This window comes from Megachile rotundata, chromosome 6 (assembly GCF_050947335.1).
Source record: "Megachile rotundata isolate GNS110a chromosome 6, iyMegRotu1, whole genome shotgun sequence".
NCBI classification, from domain to species: Eukaryota; Metazoa; Arthropoda; class Insecta; order Hymenoptera; family Megachilidae; genus Megachile; species Megachile rotundata.
The window spans coordinates 5,184,290-5,202,542 of record NC_134988.1 but is presented as its reverse complement, the minus strand read 5'-3'; the positions used below and the strand labels follow the sequence as shown (position 1 = coordinate 5,202,542).

General features: G+C 31.4%; 2 protein-coding genes across 14 annotated transcripts; one reads left to right on the top strand and one right to left on the bottom strand.

The window, feature by feature from the left end:
- Positions 1 to 112: 112 nt before the first annotated feature.
- On the bottom strand, positions 113 to 3,395 carry ncm (pre-mRNA-splicing factor nucampholin). The gene is made up of 2 exons (XM_003700204.3): positions 3,087 to 3,395; positions 113 to 2,416 (listed from the first exon to the last, which is right to left on the bottom strand). Exon 2 carries the CDS (start codon positions 2,407 to 2,409, stop codon positions 157 to 159), a length of 2,253 nt encoding a protein of 750 aa, XP_003700252.2. The 5' UTR covers positions 2,410 to 2,416; positions 3,087 to 3,395; the 3' UTR covers positions 113 to 156.
- A 2,751-nt stretch (positions 3,396 to 6,146) lies between these two features.
- On the top strand, positions 6,147 to 18,119 carry aPKC (protein kinase C iota type). Of its 13 annotated transcripts, none has more exons than XM_076533086.1 (10): positions 6,147 to 6,225; positions 7,280 to 7,365; positions 8,519 to 8,695; positions 14,040 to 14,090; positions 15,287 to 15,372; positions 15,738 to 16,023; positions 16,325 to 16,777; positions 16,835 to 17,307; positions 17,431 to 17,546; positions 17,825 to 18,119. In XM_076533086.1, exons 2-10 carry the CDS (start codon positions 7,332 to 7,334, stop codon positions 17,910 to 17,912), a joined length of 1,764 nt encoding a protein of 587 aa, XP_076389201.1. In that variant the 5' UTR covers positions 6,147 to 6,225; positions 7,280 to 7,331; the 3' UTR covers positions 17,913 to 18,119. The 13 variants fall into 13 exon arrangements, with proteins under 13 accessions (XP_076389201.1, XP_076389200.1, XP_012153786.1 ...); XM_076533085.1 differs by having other exon boundaries at positions 6,148 to 6,225; positions 8,478 to 8,695; XM_012298396.2 differs by lacking the exon at positions 6,147 to 6,225 and adding an exon at positions 6,232 to 6,358.
- Positions 18,120 to 18,253: the final 134 nt, after the last annotated feature.

Genomic DNA, 18,253 nt, shown 5'->3' with positions numbered 1-18,253 from the left:
GTGTTTGCATGTACATTTTGATAATTAGAAAACTTAGAAACAATAAGAATTTTCTTGAATATCTAATGTATTTGTATACAAACTTTTTAAATGTAAAAAATTGTACTGCCAGTAGAAGAAGAATATATTTATTGGTTATTATTTATACAATAAGTTTCATTTAGTTTTCTTTGCTTTATGTTTCTCTTTTTTCTTACGCTTTTTTTTATTTTCTTTCATACTTTGTTTTCTTTTTCGTTCCTTTTTTGTTTTCTTTTTTTCTTTTTTTGATTGTTCATCTGAAGATAAATCAGAATCATCTGAACTGGAACTACTGGTTGAGGATGAAGCGGAAGAGGATGATGATGATGAACTTGAACTGGAACTAGAAGAATCATCAGAATTCACAGCACTTTCAGTTTTTTGTTCCAGAGAAGGAATTATTGTAGATTTTGGATGAGATTTTAAGTGCTCTCTTAAGTCATCCGTAAGTCCACCCAAACCAATAGATGTAAAAAAATTTATAGCAAAACGTGTATTCTTTGGATCATCTCTGGGAAATAAACCTTCAAAAGCATGTTGTAATGTAACATCTTTGACTCGTTGATTGAGTTTAGATAATCCCATGTACTCTGAAAGTTCTTGAAATAGAATTTTAATAAATATTCTATTAGAACTTGTAGTATCTTCTTCAGTTAATTTTATACAAGACAACACTTCCCAAGATATTGAGTCAGTAAATAATAAGTGTGCAAAAAATTTGGAAACATTGCGTAATTTATTTGTATCTAAACGATGTATTGTGTGGTATGAGTCTCGAAAAATTTGCTCGAACGGTGTAACATATATTTTATTAATAGCACAAAATCTGCCAGCTAAAAGTCCAAAAAATTTTTCATATGTTCTCATTTCAGCACAACAATCTAAAAACATATGGCAAAGTTCAGTCTCTTGGCCAGGTTTTAGTTGCATTTTCATTAATTTATGTGCACATTCTTCAAAATCAAGCGATGAATGTATTGTTAAATATATTGTTCTTCTTAGAGCTGTTAAATTTGTTTCTGTGTTATCTACAATTACATCTTCTTTTCCTTCTGTTACAGCAGTACTACTATCTTCATCTGAAGTTTCTTCTTCATCATCCTCTTCGCTTTCCGAACCACTAACATCTGAACCTAAAATTTCTTTACTCAACTGTTTATATTTATCTTCATTATTTACATATTCTGCATCAAATTTGAAAACATTTAATATGTCTTGAGAATCAGTTGCCTCATCCAATGTTACTAGATGAGTAAATTGATTTTCTTCTTCCACAAGGTCAAGCTCATCTGGAACAGCTTCGTGATCTTTAAATCCATCTTTTCGAACTTGAAACATGACTTCAATCATGTATTGTACTCTTTTATCCAATTGTCCTTCATGTAATATATTTCTTAACATTTCAAATATAGCTTCTATACCTTTCCTTGAAACTTCAGTTAATTTCATACCACATTCTTTTAGAAATGCAATTGCCACTTCTACTGAATCATCTGTTGGTGTTTCTACTAATAAAGTTAAAATTTCTAGTGCTAAAATCTCATGTGCTACTCTTTGATTTACTAAATGTGCAATAAATGTTCCTGAAGATATACAAAGAGGTTTGTCATTTCTTCTAAAACCACGTTTAAATTGTATTACAAGACGTTTTAATATTAATTCTCCAATATTAGGAAACTTAGAATTGATAATTGCTGTAAGAGCAGCATAAACAGATGTAAAAGTTGGTGAAGCTGCTTGAGCTTGAATAATAGATCGAGCAAGCAAACCTCTACCTCTAACAATGTTTTCTTTCAAAAGTTCTCGTGTGATAAGTCCAATGTTACTGATATTAACTTTATTAATATGACCATGTATAGATTTTTTAAGAGCTTCCCATGCAATACGTTGGTATGCAGCTCCAGATTTATCAGTGATCTCAGCTTGCATCAAACGTAATTTTGCAGGTGGAATGTAAGCACCACCTGTTCTTGATGTCAATAACTCAACAGTTCGATTTTGCCGTTCTAATGCCTCATTGGAAGTATTTGTTTCTTGTTTCTTCCCCATATCTGTATCTATGCCTTTATCTTTCTCTTGTTTTCTTTTGTTCTCTTTCTCATAATCTTTTGATCTTCTTAAGTCTTGTCGTTTATATGATCGAATTTCTGTGTTTGATTCTTCAGAATCATGGTTTTTTCTCTGCTCATTTTTCCTACCATGTCTGTCATTGTAATATCTATCCCTATTTCTGTCTCTATCTTTATCTTTATCTTTACCTCTATCTCTATCTGTCTCATGATCTTTGTCTCGATTCCGTTCTCGATCTCTTTCATGGTTTCGACCTCTTGAATGATGTCTGAGATGTTCGTAATCATCTCTATCTCGTCTAGAATGCGACCTCTTCATTATAAAGCTGAAATTTAAAAGTAACAGTTTTGAATATTTATTAGATGGGAAAGTACTAATTAACCCTTAAACAAGTATGCGCGACTATGTGTGCATGGTCAAATATATTACAACTATGGAAGAATACTTATTATTATGCAAGAATACTAATCTCTTATGCTTTCATTTATCAATATTATGTGTTTTAAATGTTATACTTTATTTTCTCTACTTATCAATTATTAGAAAAAAATAACATTTGTTAGAAGTGCTTATAAGACATGTGGTAGATACATCTTTCAGTTTTATGTTTGTTCAGATTTTTTAAAACATATATAAAATGAAATAAAAGTAAATCTTTGTATAAATTTGAAATACATCATGCAATACAAAATTTTTAAAATATAAGCTTTAAATTACATCTATTAATTGTTTTTGGTATAACACATTTTACTTTTTTTCATTACATTATCATATGGTATATAATATTTACAGGTTATGCATTCGGTCGAAAAATAAATAAATAATTTTATTCAATAAATATCAAGTAAATAATATAGACATTTCTTGTCATTATACATATCAAATCAAAGATACATGTACAGAGAAGCTTATTCAAAAATCGTATGCATTTACAGAAACTACTCGTGGAAGGGTTAAGAAGATAGTAAGTAATATAATAAAATAGGTTTGTTTACCTTGAATATTATATGTTCTGATATTTTGATAAAACTTAACCTTTAATATACAATAACCTCAAAATCTGTAAAATGGCGTTCCGCGCCATTCCGCAAGTGTAACTGAGTTCAGCAGGTTCCCTACTATGCTTTGCTTGCTATTCCATCAGTCATATATACAGTGAACAAAATATCTGAACAATAAGAAGTGATTATTGATGTCGTAAATAGAAAACATGGGAAATAATGGGACCACTAAGTATGTATTGTTCGGTGTTAGGGGTATCGAAGAACGCTTGTGTGTTCCTCTTGATTACGAAGCGAGCTAAATCAATTGGAGTCAACATATGTGTAAAAGAAATGAAAACTTGTTCGACGATGATGTTTTCTTATGAATACTATGTATATATACGTGTTCGGCTACTGGTGGGCATAATTTTGGGGGGTGGTAGTTGGAGTGATTCTGAACAACTTTTTCCTTTACCAAAATGCTAGTTAAAGCTTAGTTTTTGAATTATTAATAAAAAACACTGACCAATGAGAACGCGAATATGACTGCCGATCGTCGTCGTGAACAAATGTATCGATACTGTCGGTATAACGTCGGTATAACGTCGGTATAACAGGAAGCTATTAGGTAAAAGTTAAATCAAATAATGAATTAACATGTTAAGAATAATATTAAATTCTTCGTAATTCGTGAATGAGAAATAAACCAATTAGTTGTTGTTTACAACAACCAGACGAAGTATATTGTATTTATTTTATGCCTTCAAAAAGGAAAAAGAATAAATTCTCAAAAATTAATTTTGTCAACTATACTAATGAAGCAAACAAATAAATTCAAATTTCAAAACGAATGAGTACTTTGCCTATGAAATGAGATCGAACTGGAATAGAATATCTAATGCAGTACCTCATTGAAGTGAAATAAATCTATTGCTGCGTACGTTTAATTTTAAAAATACAGAAGTAACTTAAATAACACTTACTCATTGATTCATGGAAGAACTAGCTTCGATAAAAAATATATGTGTCACCGGGTAGATCCACCGATCAGAACATCAGCAGCTGATGTCCTGGCAGGGTCAATGAACTCTCAATTTATTTCACTGTCTTTTTCTAATAATAATTGTACAACATAAGCACGACCGGTAAACGGACCGAATGAAAACGCGTGAACGATTATTCATAGATATGTATGTTTAACGATACACTATTCTCATTATAAGATATCTGAATTGAGGAATCGAAATTATATTATATTTTATAAGAAGACATTGTTAGACTGGCTACGGATCGCGGTTTTGTTCTCGATCGCGAGGCATACGTCACGAACGGTTGCCATGCAACGATGATCTGTTGAACGACTGCGGCGTCGATCGACAGTCATCGTTTATTGTCGAAAGAAACGTGCCGAAATAAAATGTATCGTTGTTTTTAATCGAAAATTCCGTTTTCTTGCTTTCAAGATAGTATAGTTTAAATCATTTATGAATTTTCGTTCACGTGTTTTCATTCGTCCTATTTACGTGTCGGACTCAGTGAAAATTAGTGCAAATTAGTGAAAAATGAGAAAGAAAAGTGATAATGAAAACTAATAATGAAAGATGAAAGTGATAGGTGACAATGAAGTTTCTTGAGAGTTTTTTGAGAGTTTCTGTATGGTGATTGATTTATATTAACAGTAAGGACCGGTGGATCGGACCGGTGACAGAGACGCATTTTTATTGTGATTATTTGCGGTTTAATGGGTGAGCTACATTTAAATTTGTTAATTACTCAATTCACATTTTTATTTGTTGAATAGAAAAGTTATTCAATTTTTTAAAAATGAGAATTTGTTCTTTTTCATCATTACAATATCTAACGAAAATAATTTTCCATATTTTAACTATTATTTCTTAGCGATGACGAATAAACGTATTGAATAAATTCGATTTACTTTGATTACGTGAGTAGAGACTAATTTTGTTATTTCTTATTCATGAATGAATGATAATTCAACAATAATCCAGATTTTTTTATTCATTATTCAATGTAACTTTCATCTAACAGCTTTCTGTTATACCGACGTTATACCGACGTTATATCGACAGTATCGATACATTTGTTCACGACGACAATCGGCCGTCATATTCGAAGCTGTCGCTCACGCTGTCGCGCGACCGGTCCATACGCGTTCTCATTGGTCAGTGTTTTTCATTAATAATTCAAAAACTAAGGTTTAATCAGCATTTTGGTAAAGGAAAAAGTTGTTCAGAATCACTCCAGCTACCACCCCCTAAAATTATGCCCACCAGTAGCCGAACACCCTGTATACACTGCTCAAAAGAAATATGGCATAGAAAAATTTTAGGCAAAAATTGGCCAAATTTGACTGATGATAACTCCGTGAAATAAATAATTTAAACAAAACATTAATTTAAAACAGGTGCTAAGATTTAAAAAATTTGCATATTAAATATGAATTTTATAAATTTATAGTATTATAACATACAGTATCGGTATATGTGGTTGCCTCGAAATAAATTTTAAATACATATAATTTTCGTAAATGAGTTTACGAAAAAATTTAAATTTGTGTCTCAATAGTTTCATGTATGACCGTTAGATAGTGCTAGGGGTATTATTTTTAGAGAGCGCGCACAAAAATATAAATTTTGAAATATATGTAAGAATAAAGCTTTCAAAATGCTTTTAACTTTTTAATTTGGTTACGTTACAATAAACAATTGTCTTTCATATCTTTTTTACACGTTAAGTTGCAACTATATTTCCATTATAAATGTAAGTTTGAACGTAAAATTCAATAATAATTTAGGTTGTAATATATTTCTAAAATTACCTTCCTGAAACATGAAGTGCGCAACAAAACAACTTGTTTTTAAAAGTAAGCATGTACTTGCGAAAATTTTATTATTTAGCGAATTTGAAAATGCCTGTTGCAAAACCGGTATAATGCGTGCCACCGCGTGGATAATAGATATGTGTGGCTAATCGAGACTTGTTGCCCTCGGCTGCCATTTTCCCCAGGGAAGCTAGGTTACATTTGAGTGTATAGTCTACACCATGCTATAATATCTACATGTATACATATTTATATTGTGTACTAATTAAAGGTTGATTTAGGTTAATTTGAATTTTGCAAAGCCTGAAGGTAGTTACAGAAATTTACCACGTGATGCGAATTTCCTACGAGTGTTATATTCAAAGTTAATGAAAGTATTACGGCAAGAATAAGTATTAACAAAGTATTAAGAAATGATTTATAATTAATAATTAAATAAAAGGTAACTTAGTGAAGCAAAAGTAGTATTTGAAAAGAATATTATTTGTATAACTTTATATAAATTGAACAATAAACATTTTTAAATGTAAAGTAATTATTATAGTAAAATAGAAAAGCTAACAGTTATTCTTTTATAGTTGTTAATCATATTGAATAATTTAAGAATTAAGAGTAATGCAAAAAAATGTATGGTTATGTTAGATTTGTTCAATTGAGTTCTTAAGTTCTAGATTTCCATTTAAGTCGTATAAATCACGTAGGTATGCGTCACTATAAGGAATGTAGTTGTAAGTAAATACATTACATGCATACATATATATGTACTTCTTATGAGCATGTACATCTAATAAACATGGCGACTGCCAAGTGACAACGCGTTTTAGTGTATAAAATATTCTTAATTTTATAATTGTTATATGCATATTTTTATTCAGTAATTTAAAGAAATTACTTCGCTTGTTTGTCACGGAAGCCTGACAAGTATACATTTTGCCCGAGGTACCAATTAAATTAATTAGGAAGTAGTAGTGCGGTGAATCAGAAATCGTACGAGCATCAAAATTTAGGTAGTTTCAAATAAGACTGAATTTCAAGTATAAAGATGATTTCGTGCCTTTTGGATTTAATAAAACATTGAATTTATGCATTTTGGTTTATCTGAGTATCTATTTTGTGAATTTATTAAGAAAAATATAATATTTTTTCTACAATCAATTTTATTATATTTTTGTTATATCAGTCATGTCACCTTTCTGTATTATTTTAATTGGTTAATTAAGTATTATTTTAATACTTTTAATTACTTTAATTAGTTGTTAACTTTCTTCATTATTTATTTAGTAAAGTTGTAATTTGATAAAATAATAAATTTATAATTACAAGTATAATTTGATGATAATTTAATAATGTGATTTATTTTCAGTGTAAGGAACAGTGTACACAATAGATAAAAATGCCTACACAAACAACGGACAATGATGATATTCGGGCAAAAATTGTTTATAACGGGTAATACATAAAACTTTTGTTTATTATGTTAAAAGTTTGTAGAGAAAAAATGTATTATTTTAGACCTTTAACGTAGAAGCCTATAATTCTAATTTAAAATGAAAAATATGGAAAAGATATATTGTAAGAGAAGAAAGTAGCTATCTAATAATATCTACTGATACATGATATAAACAAAATCACAGGGTGCGACATACTATGTCCAAGCCTTTTCCGCAAACCTTTCTTAGCATATTGTATAAATAAAAATAAGAGAAAAAATGTTATATAAACATTTGCTATATTAATAAGCTCTTACATACATTATTAAAAAGTTATAACAAAATATAAAATGATGCTAGACTAGTGTTTTGTCGATATAACATAAGAATATATTATTAATAGAATGAACTATATTACAATTAATGTAACTGGCCGTGAAAGCACCTAGTTATATATCTGTCCATTGCAGCATACATGTATCTAAGAGTAATCCATTTCAAGCTCCTAGTAACAAACAAGATTATTATAAGTGTAATAATAATTTAAACAGTGGAGACATAATATAAATAGCTGATAAAAATAATAAAATATGTATTTCTTTGCATCAGTTGCTACATATATTGTACGTTACATATTTTAATTTGAGTACGTATTTTAATTTGAGTCATATAACTTATTTGTTATAGCATTTGTTCATTGTAACATCATTCATTGTAGCATGGTTCACTGTATTATTTGACGTTCACACAAACTGTAATGTTTAATTGCTAAGGTTTTTGATTTGGTTATTTTCTTATATACAAATTCATAATATACATAATACTGTACAATTTTATATCAAGATGTTAATGAACAAGAAATTAGTAATGTAGTAGATTTTGTTTTTCACAGATATCAATCTTATATTCATAATAATAATGAACAATTTTTGAAATAAAATCATATTATGAACTGATAATTTGTTTTTATATAGTAGTAAACAAAGAAGTAGCTCATTGCTATGTCATATTTTTGTTATAACTCTTTAATGAAGCATTTAAGAATATATATTTATTTTATTAAAAATAAAATATGTTTTATTATATTAGCAATTGTTAAGGTAGGATTCTAATTATTTGTATTTCTAATAGGGAAGTGCAGATTATGTATATTACTACTGGAATTTCGTTAGATACATTACGAGAAGAGGTACGTTCAATATGTGAATTTGATATTGCGGGACCAGATCAATTTACTATGAAATGGGTTGATGATGAGGGTGACCCATGCAGGATTGCGTCTCAACAGGAACTGGATGAAGCATTACGCCTCTACGAACTAGAAAAAGACACAGAGATAATTATACATGGTAAGTGTTTATTGTAAATTTTTATCAGATTACAAAATAGATATATACAGGTCTTATTATCGAATTGGGATATGTTTTTTGTGTACATTGTTTTCTGGTTTAATGGAATTCAAACATTTTGAAACATAAAATATGTATTTAAAATTAGTTATCAAAATGGATAACTAGGCATTATAATTTTTATATATACTAGAAGTATATCAATACACAGAGATTTATGGAATAAATGAAAAGGATTGATTCAATTTTTATTTGATAATATTGACATACATTTACAAATATTTAAAAATAAAAAGTATAACTTTTTGAAACATTGGTTTGTTTTGCAAATATTCTATGGTAAGGTGATATAATTTGTGTATATACAGTATATTACCATTTGAATGATTTGAAATTATTTAATGATTTTTAAGTTAATAATAAAATATCATATAAAAACACGATTTTATAAATAATTATTTACATGTGTACATGTATATAATATATTTACCACTATCCTTTGATCTAATCGAATGTAATTAGTAAACACTTAAAATTATTGATGAGCAATTAGAAAAGAATACAAGCGAAAAAGGTTTGATTAATCTATTAATTCATAACTGATGTGATGTGGTCATTTTACTACACAGACAGTATAGTGAGACTTATAGAACTTTGCAGAAATATTTCAAGAATTTCCAAGTGATTAAAAAAAATGGTATGATAAGTTATGCTTATATTCTTATTTAAAATGCATATAAAGTACATTTTTTAAGAAAGTAAAATTTACTGGCATTTAATGGATCCTACTGTATCAGTCATGGGTTAAATTATTATTCAAAAACTTATTACAATCCATTTACTCGTGTTTTGAATTACTATTCTTAGCTAAAGAAGAAAAATTCATAATATAAATAAAAAGAACAACTCTAAATGAAACAAGAAAGACAAAAAGTAGAAAATAGCATAAGTAAAAAGATAAATAAAGTTGATAAATGGTAGATATAAAGGAAAAGATAACGGAGAAAGTGAACATGAAGGAGGCAACAATGCTGAAAGCTCTGAGAAAAGATTGAATGGAGAAGATGAAAAGTGAGAAACAGATGGGAGCTTAATGGGTATGGGGCGGTATAGAGTCAGGAAAGAAGGAGAAGGGGCGGGGGTGGTGGTACGTTTAAAGAGAAATCAGTCCTGCTTTTCACTGTGCCTTTATTCTAGCGTTTGCGCATTTCGTAGAAGTAAAGCGCGTCGGGCGGCGACGGTAGTTAACGGATCCCGCGGCAGCAGTCGATATTCTTACGTGAACTGATTAGCAGCCACCACACTAAATTTGCTCAGACCTCACGTACATAATAAAGTATCGTCGAGAAGATAACTGAAAGTAGCTGGTAGGCAAAAAAGGAAAGAAAAGCACGACTGATATTAACACTACTCAAAGAAGAGTCTCGTCACAGCAGCCGCGCGTTTTTCAATGATCCACGTAGAGAGCTCGTGACAGCGTACCTCTGACAATTGCCGTTGTCATTGAAGAGGTTGCAAAAGTGGCGATAAACCAGCATCGATCGAGCTGACTCGTCGCATTCTCAGCCGGGTTCCTGCAAGAGGTTGAGCTACAGTAAAAGAGGACAGAGAAGGAAGAAAGAGAGACAAGGAGAGACGACGCGGTGAAAAAGAGATAGACCGATAGAGCGTGCGCATACACCGTAGGGTGGGAGTTTGGAGGGTAATTGCGAGCAAAAGACGGGAGCCAGTGGCGTACGATCGTCGGTGGATGATACCAAGTAACCAAGATAGAAGAAGGTGAGATAAATACGGCTGAATTGGTGGCGAAATGGCGTGGGGTTACTGGAGCGCAACGTCAGTCAGTGATCGGGGTCGGTCACCCCGTCGCGAGAAGGACAAACAACAATACCAGAGCTTGCACCAGCAGCCGCAACAACATCATCACCAAACTGAAACAGGAGTATCGCAGGGGATGTACGGTGTTCAGCAAGTACAAGGTGAGCTCGTCAGCTCCTCCTCCGTCTCAACCGGGTCTGGCGTTGCCGCAGTGGAGGAACCACCCTGCAGTATGATGATACAGGGTGGTTCCTTCTATTCTTATTCCGCGGCTACGGCGGCTGCTGCGGCTGCGGCCGCTGTTGGGCGTAGGATACCTCCTGCCGTCGAAGGACCCTCCACTTCCTCAACGGGTATTCAAGTGCTACCAAGGGAGCGACCCATTAAGTCGAGTACCAGCACTTATCCACCTTCGCCTAGCAGCGATTCAGCCGAATATGAACAACCGATTGCTGGACTTCGAAGTGAATGCTCTCCTCGTAACAGTCCTCCTGACGATATATTCGTGCAAGCTGGCTCCTCGTCCAGGATAAAATTACTTTGCGACAAAGGAATCGACGACGCGTCCGAGGTTGACCTCGACGAGGTGGTGGCTACGGAAACGATGTACGCGACTGCCAATAGAGCTATAGGGACTACGTGTCGTGTGCATGGGCCATGTAATCCGCCACCGGATTCTACTGATTCCATTACATCCTTATTCGACAGATCTTCTCAGTTTTGGTTCAACGACATCGCCTGGGGTAGGTCTTGCTAAATTGGTCGAACGTTTTACAAGGAAGCACGATAGCGAACTACTTTTATTTTTATTCTATCTGCAGTTTTCTTGCTTTGATTTAGTATTATTGCACGTCTTTGGTACAGGTCAGTTTTCGTTGTTAGAATAGTTAATCTGCGAATGTTAGGATTATAGAGTTTGCTGAATATCGATCGCGAAGAATGATGGTTTTCGTACAGTGATGTGCCGATATGTGCGCTTATCTAATCTGTCATTTTTGGCTATTTTATATTTCATAGTTTTTAGAGTTTATCTTGATGTGTCCGTTTGAGATTGTTCTATCTTTTTTTTTATTAACCCTTCATTGTATGTTATTAAATATAAATAAACTGTGGATTACATTATTAATATTTCCGTATTTTGAATTGCAATTACTTATTTTACAATATCACGAAATATTAAATCATTATTCTGTAAATAAATGTATTTTTTTCATAATTTCTAAAAGTACAAAATTGCAAATAGCATATAACGAAGGGTTAAAAGTTTGATAATATAAATTATAGGCACAAATTTACATTTAACAGTTAATCTGTATTTTAATGTTTTGACTGCAATGTCACTCACATGTAAGTAATACTTGAATTTTCATAGAAATTAATTATTTGTATTATTAGGAATTCTTTTATTTACCTAATTAGAAGTATTCTTCCTAAATACTTGAAGTAATGAATAACAAATATATTGAAATGTGTTTCAACATGGCAGTCAATGCGTTAAAATTTGTTTTAATTCACGAACAAGAAATTTAAGTGACTATTAACCTGTAGTTAACCCTGTAGTGGTGACACATGGTTTTATAGGCAGACGAAGGATATGTTTGTCTTATGAAATATTTAGCAAAGATATAATTACTGACGTTCCTCAAGTTATTGGCTTCAATTGTTTATAGTTTTTGTATATTACACAATAAAATAAAGATTAGAATTCACTTGATTTATAGGTCAATGTCACTATTTGATGTGCTATAAATGTATGTCACCACTAGAGAGTTAATAGAAATAATTTAAGAATGGAAGGAATTTTTACAAAGTATTATAACTGAAAAATTGTATAATAACAGTACAAATTGACATATATTAATTATTACTGTTACTAGGTAAGAGATATTGATATTTCATAATTACATTAATTTATGATAAGTAATATGTATAGTAATGTCTGTTATACTAATATATTTGAGGAAGATTTTTTATGTATCAGAGCAAACAGTTTTAAATATGATCAAATAATTCAGATTTTCAACTTACAAATTTGAATTTTAAATATTTGAACACAAACAACACTTACAGTTCCTGGATAAACAAAAAAAATAAAAAATGAAATAGCCTCTGATAATTTATTTAATTCTGTTAGAAACGATTGATTCAAGCGAAATGTAAAACGTATATTGAAAACAACATTGCACCTATACTTGTCTACCGACTTTTCTCCGATAAGCGATAACACGATCGCATCAATTGAATTCAATGTTATCCGTTATCGGTTGACGTTTTATGATCTGGTTACAGCATAAAAGTAACAGTACAGGATACACTTGTGACATGTGAACACTTTAAAAAATGATAATAATAATAGATTTTTATCTGTATCGTTTGTGGTAGACGTGAATACTGGACACAGGTTACAGTATCATCCTTTATCCATGCTGTGTTGAAAAGGAACCAACAACTATAATCAAAATTATGATGACATTACACATAATGCATGATTTCTGTTAGTACTTACATCATTTATTTATATATGTTATTTGAAACTAATATATCAGGCGCTTTAATTGAATATCAAGTATTTATGAAGAAATTTTATAAGGATGTAATGTATTTGTATAAATATAAATGTAAAGATTAATTTTATATGTATGAAGCTTGCTATGTGAATGTATTAACACTGGAACAGTGAATTGGGTATTCGTGTGAAAATAAGTCAATGTATGCATATGTATACGTTACGGTAAATGTGTTAATCTGTTGATCGTATATGCTTACTGGCCAATGTGTGCACACACTAATTTGATAAGTAAATGTATTCACAAGTGATGACATTTAAACTTCAACTACAAATGTATTCGTTAGCTGATAAATAAATGCGTTAACTAGTAAGCATGTACAATTATCAAAGTTTATGATACACATCACAATTAGGTATATTTAATGATTATGAAAGAATGTTGACCTAATTATTTATTGTAAATCCTGCAACTATATAATTTAAGATTATCCAATATGAAATATTTGAATATTTTTATAATTAACATTGAATGCTGTTTGAAATGTTTCAGTATATCTGTAACCTGTTTTATCGATAACTAAGTTTTATTTTTACTTTTTACCCTTTTCTATTAATATATGATGCTGCTTTGAATGTTTTCTGAAATATATGTTCCTACTAAAGTAGCAATTATTTTGCAAATAAAGTAGGAATTGCATTAAAAATAGGAAATGCAGTTAAATTAACCATTTTAATGTACATTCATTAAAAAATAATAAATTATTATTTTGCATGATCGAACATTCATAATTCATCATTTAGATTGCACTATATTATATTAGAGATTCAAAGTCTAATTACACTTGATATTGTTATCAATTGTTTCTATTTTTATCAATACCTAGAATATGAATAATGCTTCTAGTTATAAGTCAGTTTATCATCTTCTAAAATACAGGTAATGTCTTAGTTGTACATGTTGCAATTATTGATAAAGAAGTAACACGATAAAATGAAAAATATTCATTTCTGTTTCAGTTTTTCCTAATGTGCCGCCTGCCCCAGGAATGCCCTGTAAAGGAGAAGACAGTGAGTTTCTCCAACAATTTTCAAAGCTATACACTATACTAGCCAGCGAGTTGTTCAATCAACAATACGTTTAAATATGAATAGTCTGGCTATGTTTAATTCATGTTCAGAAGATTACGATTACTTTCTTTGTTTCTTGATGCTTACGTTTTCATGAAACATCAGCGATTTTAATGCGCTTATTTTAATTTTCATCATTTATATTTTATGTATATGCTTATTGCATTTAAAAGTGAAAAAGAGAAGAAGTTGGAGACCAAGATTTCAAGATTAGTCATAAAACTTTGTCAGCATGAAGTCTTATTCTGTACCTTTGTTTATACATTTTCAAATGTTATGTAGAAACGTTATATTTTTTTAAAGAAACGTATAAATTTAAAGTCAAACGTACAAAGTAATAATAATAGATACAATTGTATGAAGATGGAATTTTCTATTTTGAATGTCGCGGGCATTCGAGATGTTTCATCGTGTTTACAAACTTTTTGTTTTGTCCTCGTCAAGATTATTCAGTAATATTACACAGTAGAAAATATGGAAGGACTTAGGCCGATCGCAGTTTTACTGCAAATTTTTCAGTGCGGTATTTCAGCAAAAATATAAAATTATAAAATCAAAATTAAGTGATAGTTTGAAATACAAGAGAGACTTTTATTATATTGAGTTTAATAGAATTATATAATATGTTCAGGAAAGATCATGCAAAATTTTAAGGGCTATAAAATACTCATTAAAATAAATGAAAAGTGTTTAATAAAAGTGAGTCCAGAATTAATTTGTTTTCAAGGTTGTGAAATTTTAACTTTCATTGTTAAACACTATCAAACTATAGTCATTTATTGTTGAGTATCCATACATATATATAAACATAGATGAAAGAGAATAATAGAATAGAATAAAATAAATAAAGTATTGTATTGTGTGTGATATGAAAGAAAAGGAGTGTCATTAAGTTTCAGGAACTTATTATTGCAGCAAAAGAGTTAAACCAAATTTCTTATGATCCAAAAACAAATGATTATTGGAAAAATGTTGAATAACTGCATTCTGTTTATTTTTATGAGTATTCCCTCGTAGTTTGGCATAATAGTTTTTGAACATTCTACATATTAGGGAAGAAGTAAAGACATCAGAACCAACTTCGAAGATCAATCTTCTTTTCACTCGTGATATTTATGTTTTTTCATTTTCCAAAGGAAGCATCTACAGACGCGGCGCACGTAGATGGAGGAAGCTGTACCGAGTGAATGGTCATATATTTCAAGCAAAGCGTTTCAATCGGGTAAGTATCATTTCATTCAATTACTGCTTTACTCGTTTTGCTCATCTTTTTAATATAATTTTACACATTCACGCATGGTACCATTTCCACCACACATCACAATTCCAAAAGTATTTCCAGGTTTGACAGGAACTTGCTGGCTAGTGAACTTGGATAAACATTTTATTCATTTATAAAATGTTACATTTAATACTGAATTTTCTTCCTTTGAATTCTTGCAAATGAAACTAAACTCAAAACAATTTTTCAACTAATCTTAACATTATATTATTTTCATTGGCAAGGATTCATTTGATACATGAAGTGCTCGTTTGTAGAGTTATATGGATACATATTTTCACAAGTTTTCTGTTTAATTTTCACAGCGAGCGTTTTGCGCATTCTGCCAGGATCGAATTTGGGGACTAGGTCGGCAGGGATTCAAGTGCATTCAGTGCAAACTACTGGTTCACAAGAAATGTCACAAACTGGTGCGCAAACCATGCTTGAGTGTACAACAACTGCAACAACAACAAATGCCAAGCACAGAATCACAAACGATCGACAGGAACGGCGATCAACAACAGCTTGATTCTGCACAATGTAGTCCAGTAGCTCATCTCGAGGATGAGATTTCAGAGTCGCCGATCATCGAGGAGCATTCACGCAATCGTAAGAATAGTTGGAAATTTATTTCAAGACGTTTCCTGGACTTAGGAAGATTATAAAAGTGAAAAACAATGTGGAATTCCATACAGTGTTTGATTATCTCAGCTTTGGTGTCAGCGAATAGCATCCAAATTCTTAAATACTAAACTTTCTAATTTGAGAATTTTTAAACTCGTAAACTTGTATATTAAACAATTTTTTAATTAGCAAACTTGAAAATTCTTAAGTTTCATGTAGTCATATAGCGGAACTTCACTGTATAATTAAATCTATTTTACACTAATGAGATTTTCTTTATTTGTAGGAACTGGAAGTGTAGAAAGTGAGGAATTGCCATTGGATACGTTAAACGATGCAGATAATTCTAATGATATGCAAAGGCAATACTCGCTAAACGATTTCGAACTGATTAGGGTAATCGGTCGTGGTTCCTACGCGAAAGTTTTGATGGTAGAATTGAAGCGTACAAAAAGGATTTACGCGATGAAAGTGATCAAGAAAGCTCTGGTGACGGACGACGAGGACATCGATTGGGTTCAAACGGAGAAGCACGTGTTCGAAACCGCTTCGAATCATCCTTTTCTCGTAGGACTTCACTCATGCTTTCAAACACCTTCTCGTCTGTTCTTCGTTATTGAATTTGTACGCGGCGGTGATCTTATGTTCCATATGCAAAGGCAACGCCGTCTTCCAGAGGAACATGCTCGATTTTATGCAGCAGAAATTAGCCTCGCCTTAAATTTTTTACATGAGAAAGGTAAGAAAAAATATTGAATTTAAAAATGCATAAATTGACTTATATATTTTTATGTAGGTATCATATACAGAGATTTAAAATTAGATAACGTGTTACTTGATCATGAAGGACATGTTAAACTGACTGATTATGGAATGTGCAAAGAAGGTGTTCGAGAGGGTGATACAACAGCCACATTTTGTGGCACACCAAATTATATTGCACCTGAAATATTGCGGGGTGAAGATTACAGTTTCTCTGTAGATTGGTGGGCACTTGGAGTACTTTTGTATGAAATGCTTGCAGGTCGCAGTCCGTTTGATATTGCGGGCGCGTTAGAAAATCCAGACCAGAACACTGAAGATTATCTATTTCAAGTTATTTTACAGAAAACAATTCGTATACCAAGATCGTTATCAGTTAAAGCAGCTTGTGTACTTAAAGGCTTCCTTTGTAAAGATCCTGCTGAAAGGTTGGGTTGCGGAAAAAGGCCAACAGCTTTTCTTGATATCGTTTCCCATCCTTTCTTCAAAGCGATAGATTGGGAAATGGTAATTATCATAGTGTTGCGTTTATTAGAGTTAATATAATGAGATCATACAAATTAGAGACAATGAGAAATAATAGTTGAACTTTTGTTACTTTTATATTGAAGTTTATAATTGAATTTTTAGTTGGAGCAAAAACAAGTAACACCACCTTACAAGCCACGCTTAGATTCTGATCGTGACTTGGCCAATTTCCCACCAGAATTTACAGATGAACCAGTACATCTAACACCAGATGATCCGTAAGTTTTATAAGAAATCAGAGTTGGCATGAACTGGATTTAGAATGTTTTGTGAAACCTTTACCAGGTTATACATATGCATACTATCATGGGTATATGGGTACTTTATAAATTTTACAAGTACACATTATTTTATAAGTACAGTTGACTTACCTTGTATAGCCATTTTTACATGAACTTAGTATTGCAAATGTTTATGCCGCTTTAAGAAAAACAATATACAACTTGTAGAAAAATGATAAACAAATTTAATGACGGTGATAATAAATATTTTACAGGAGGGTAATTAATAAAATCGATCAAAGTGAATTCGAGGGTTTTGAATACGTGAACCCGTTACTCATGTCTCTGGAAGACTGCGTGTGACAAGAACCGCTCGTTATTGTGCAACGATACAATCAAAGTGAACAACAACAGTTGCAGCCGTGCTACATGTACGAATTGCAGGACAAGCTTGCGAAGCTTCGAATCGATCCCCTATTGAACATCAGCTCAAGAAATCGAGGTTATCACAACAATGTTTTTTTAATGACATACTCCGAAGAGAATGAGAACGACAATAATTATAACGAGTATCGGTTATCACCACCTTTTCCATTCCGATACGAAAGTCCGATATGCTCCAGTTCTCTAAGTATCACAGATGTTACGTACGGCTCTAGCAATAACAATGAAATCATTAGTAACTATGATGAACAGAATTACGA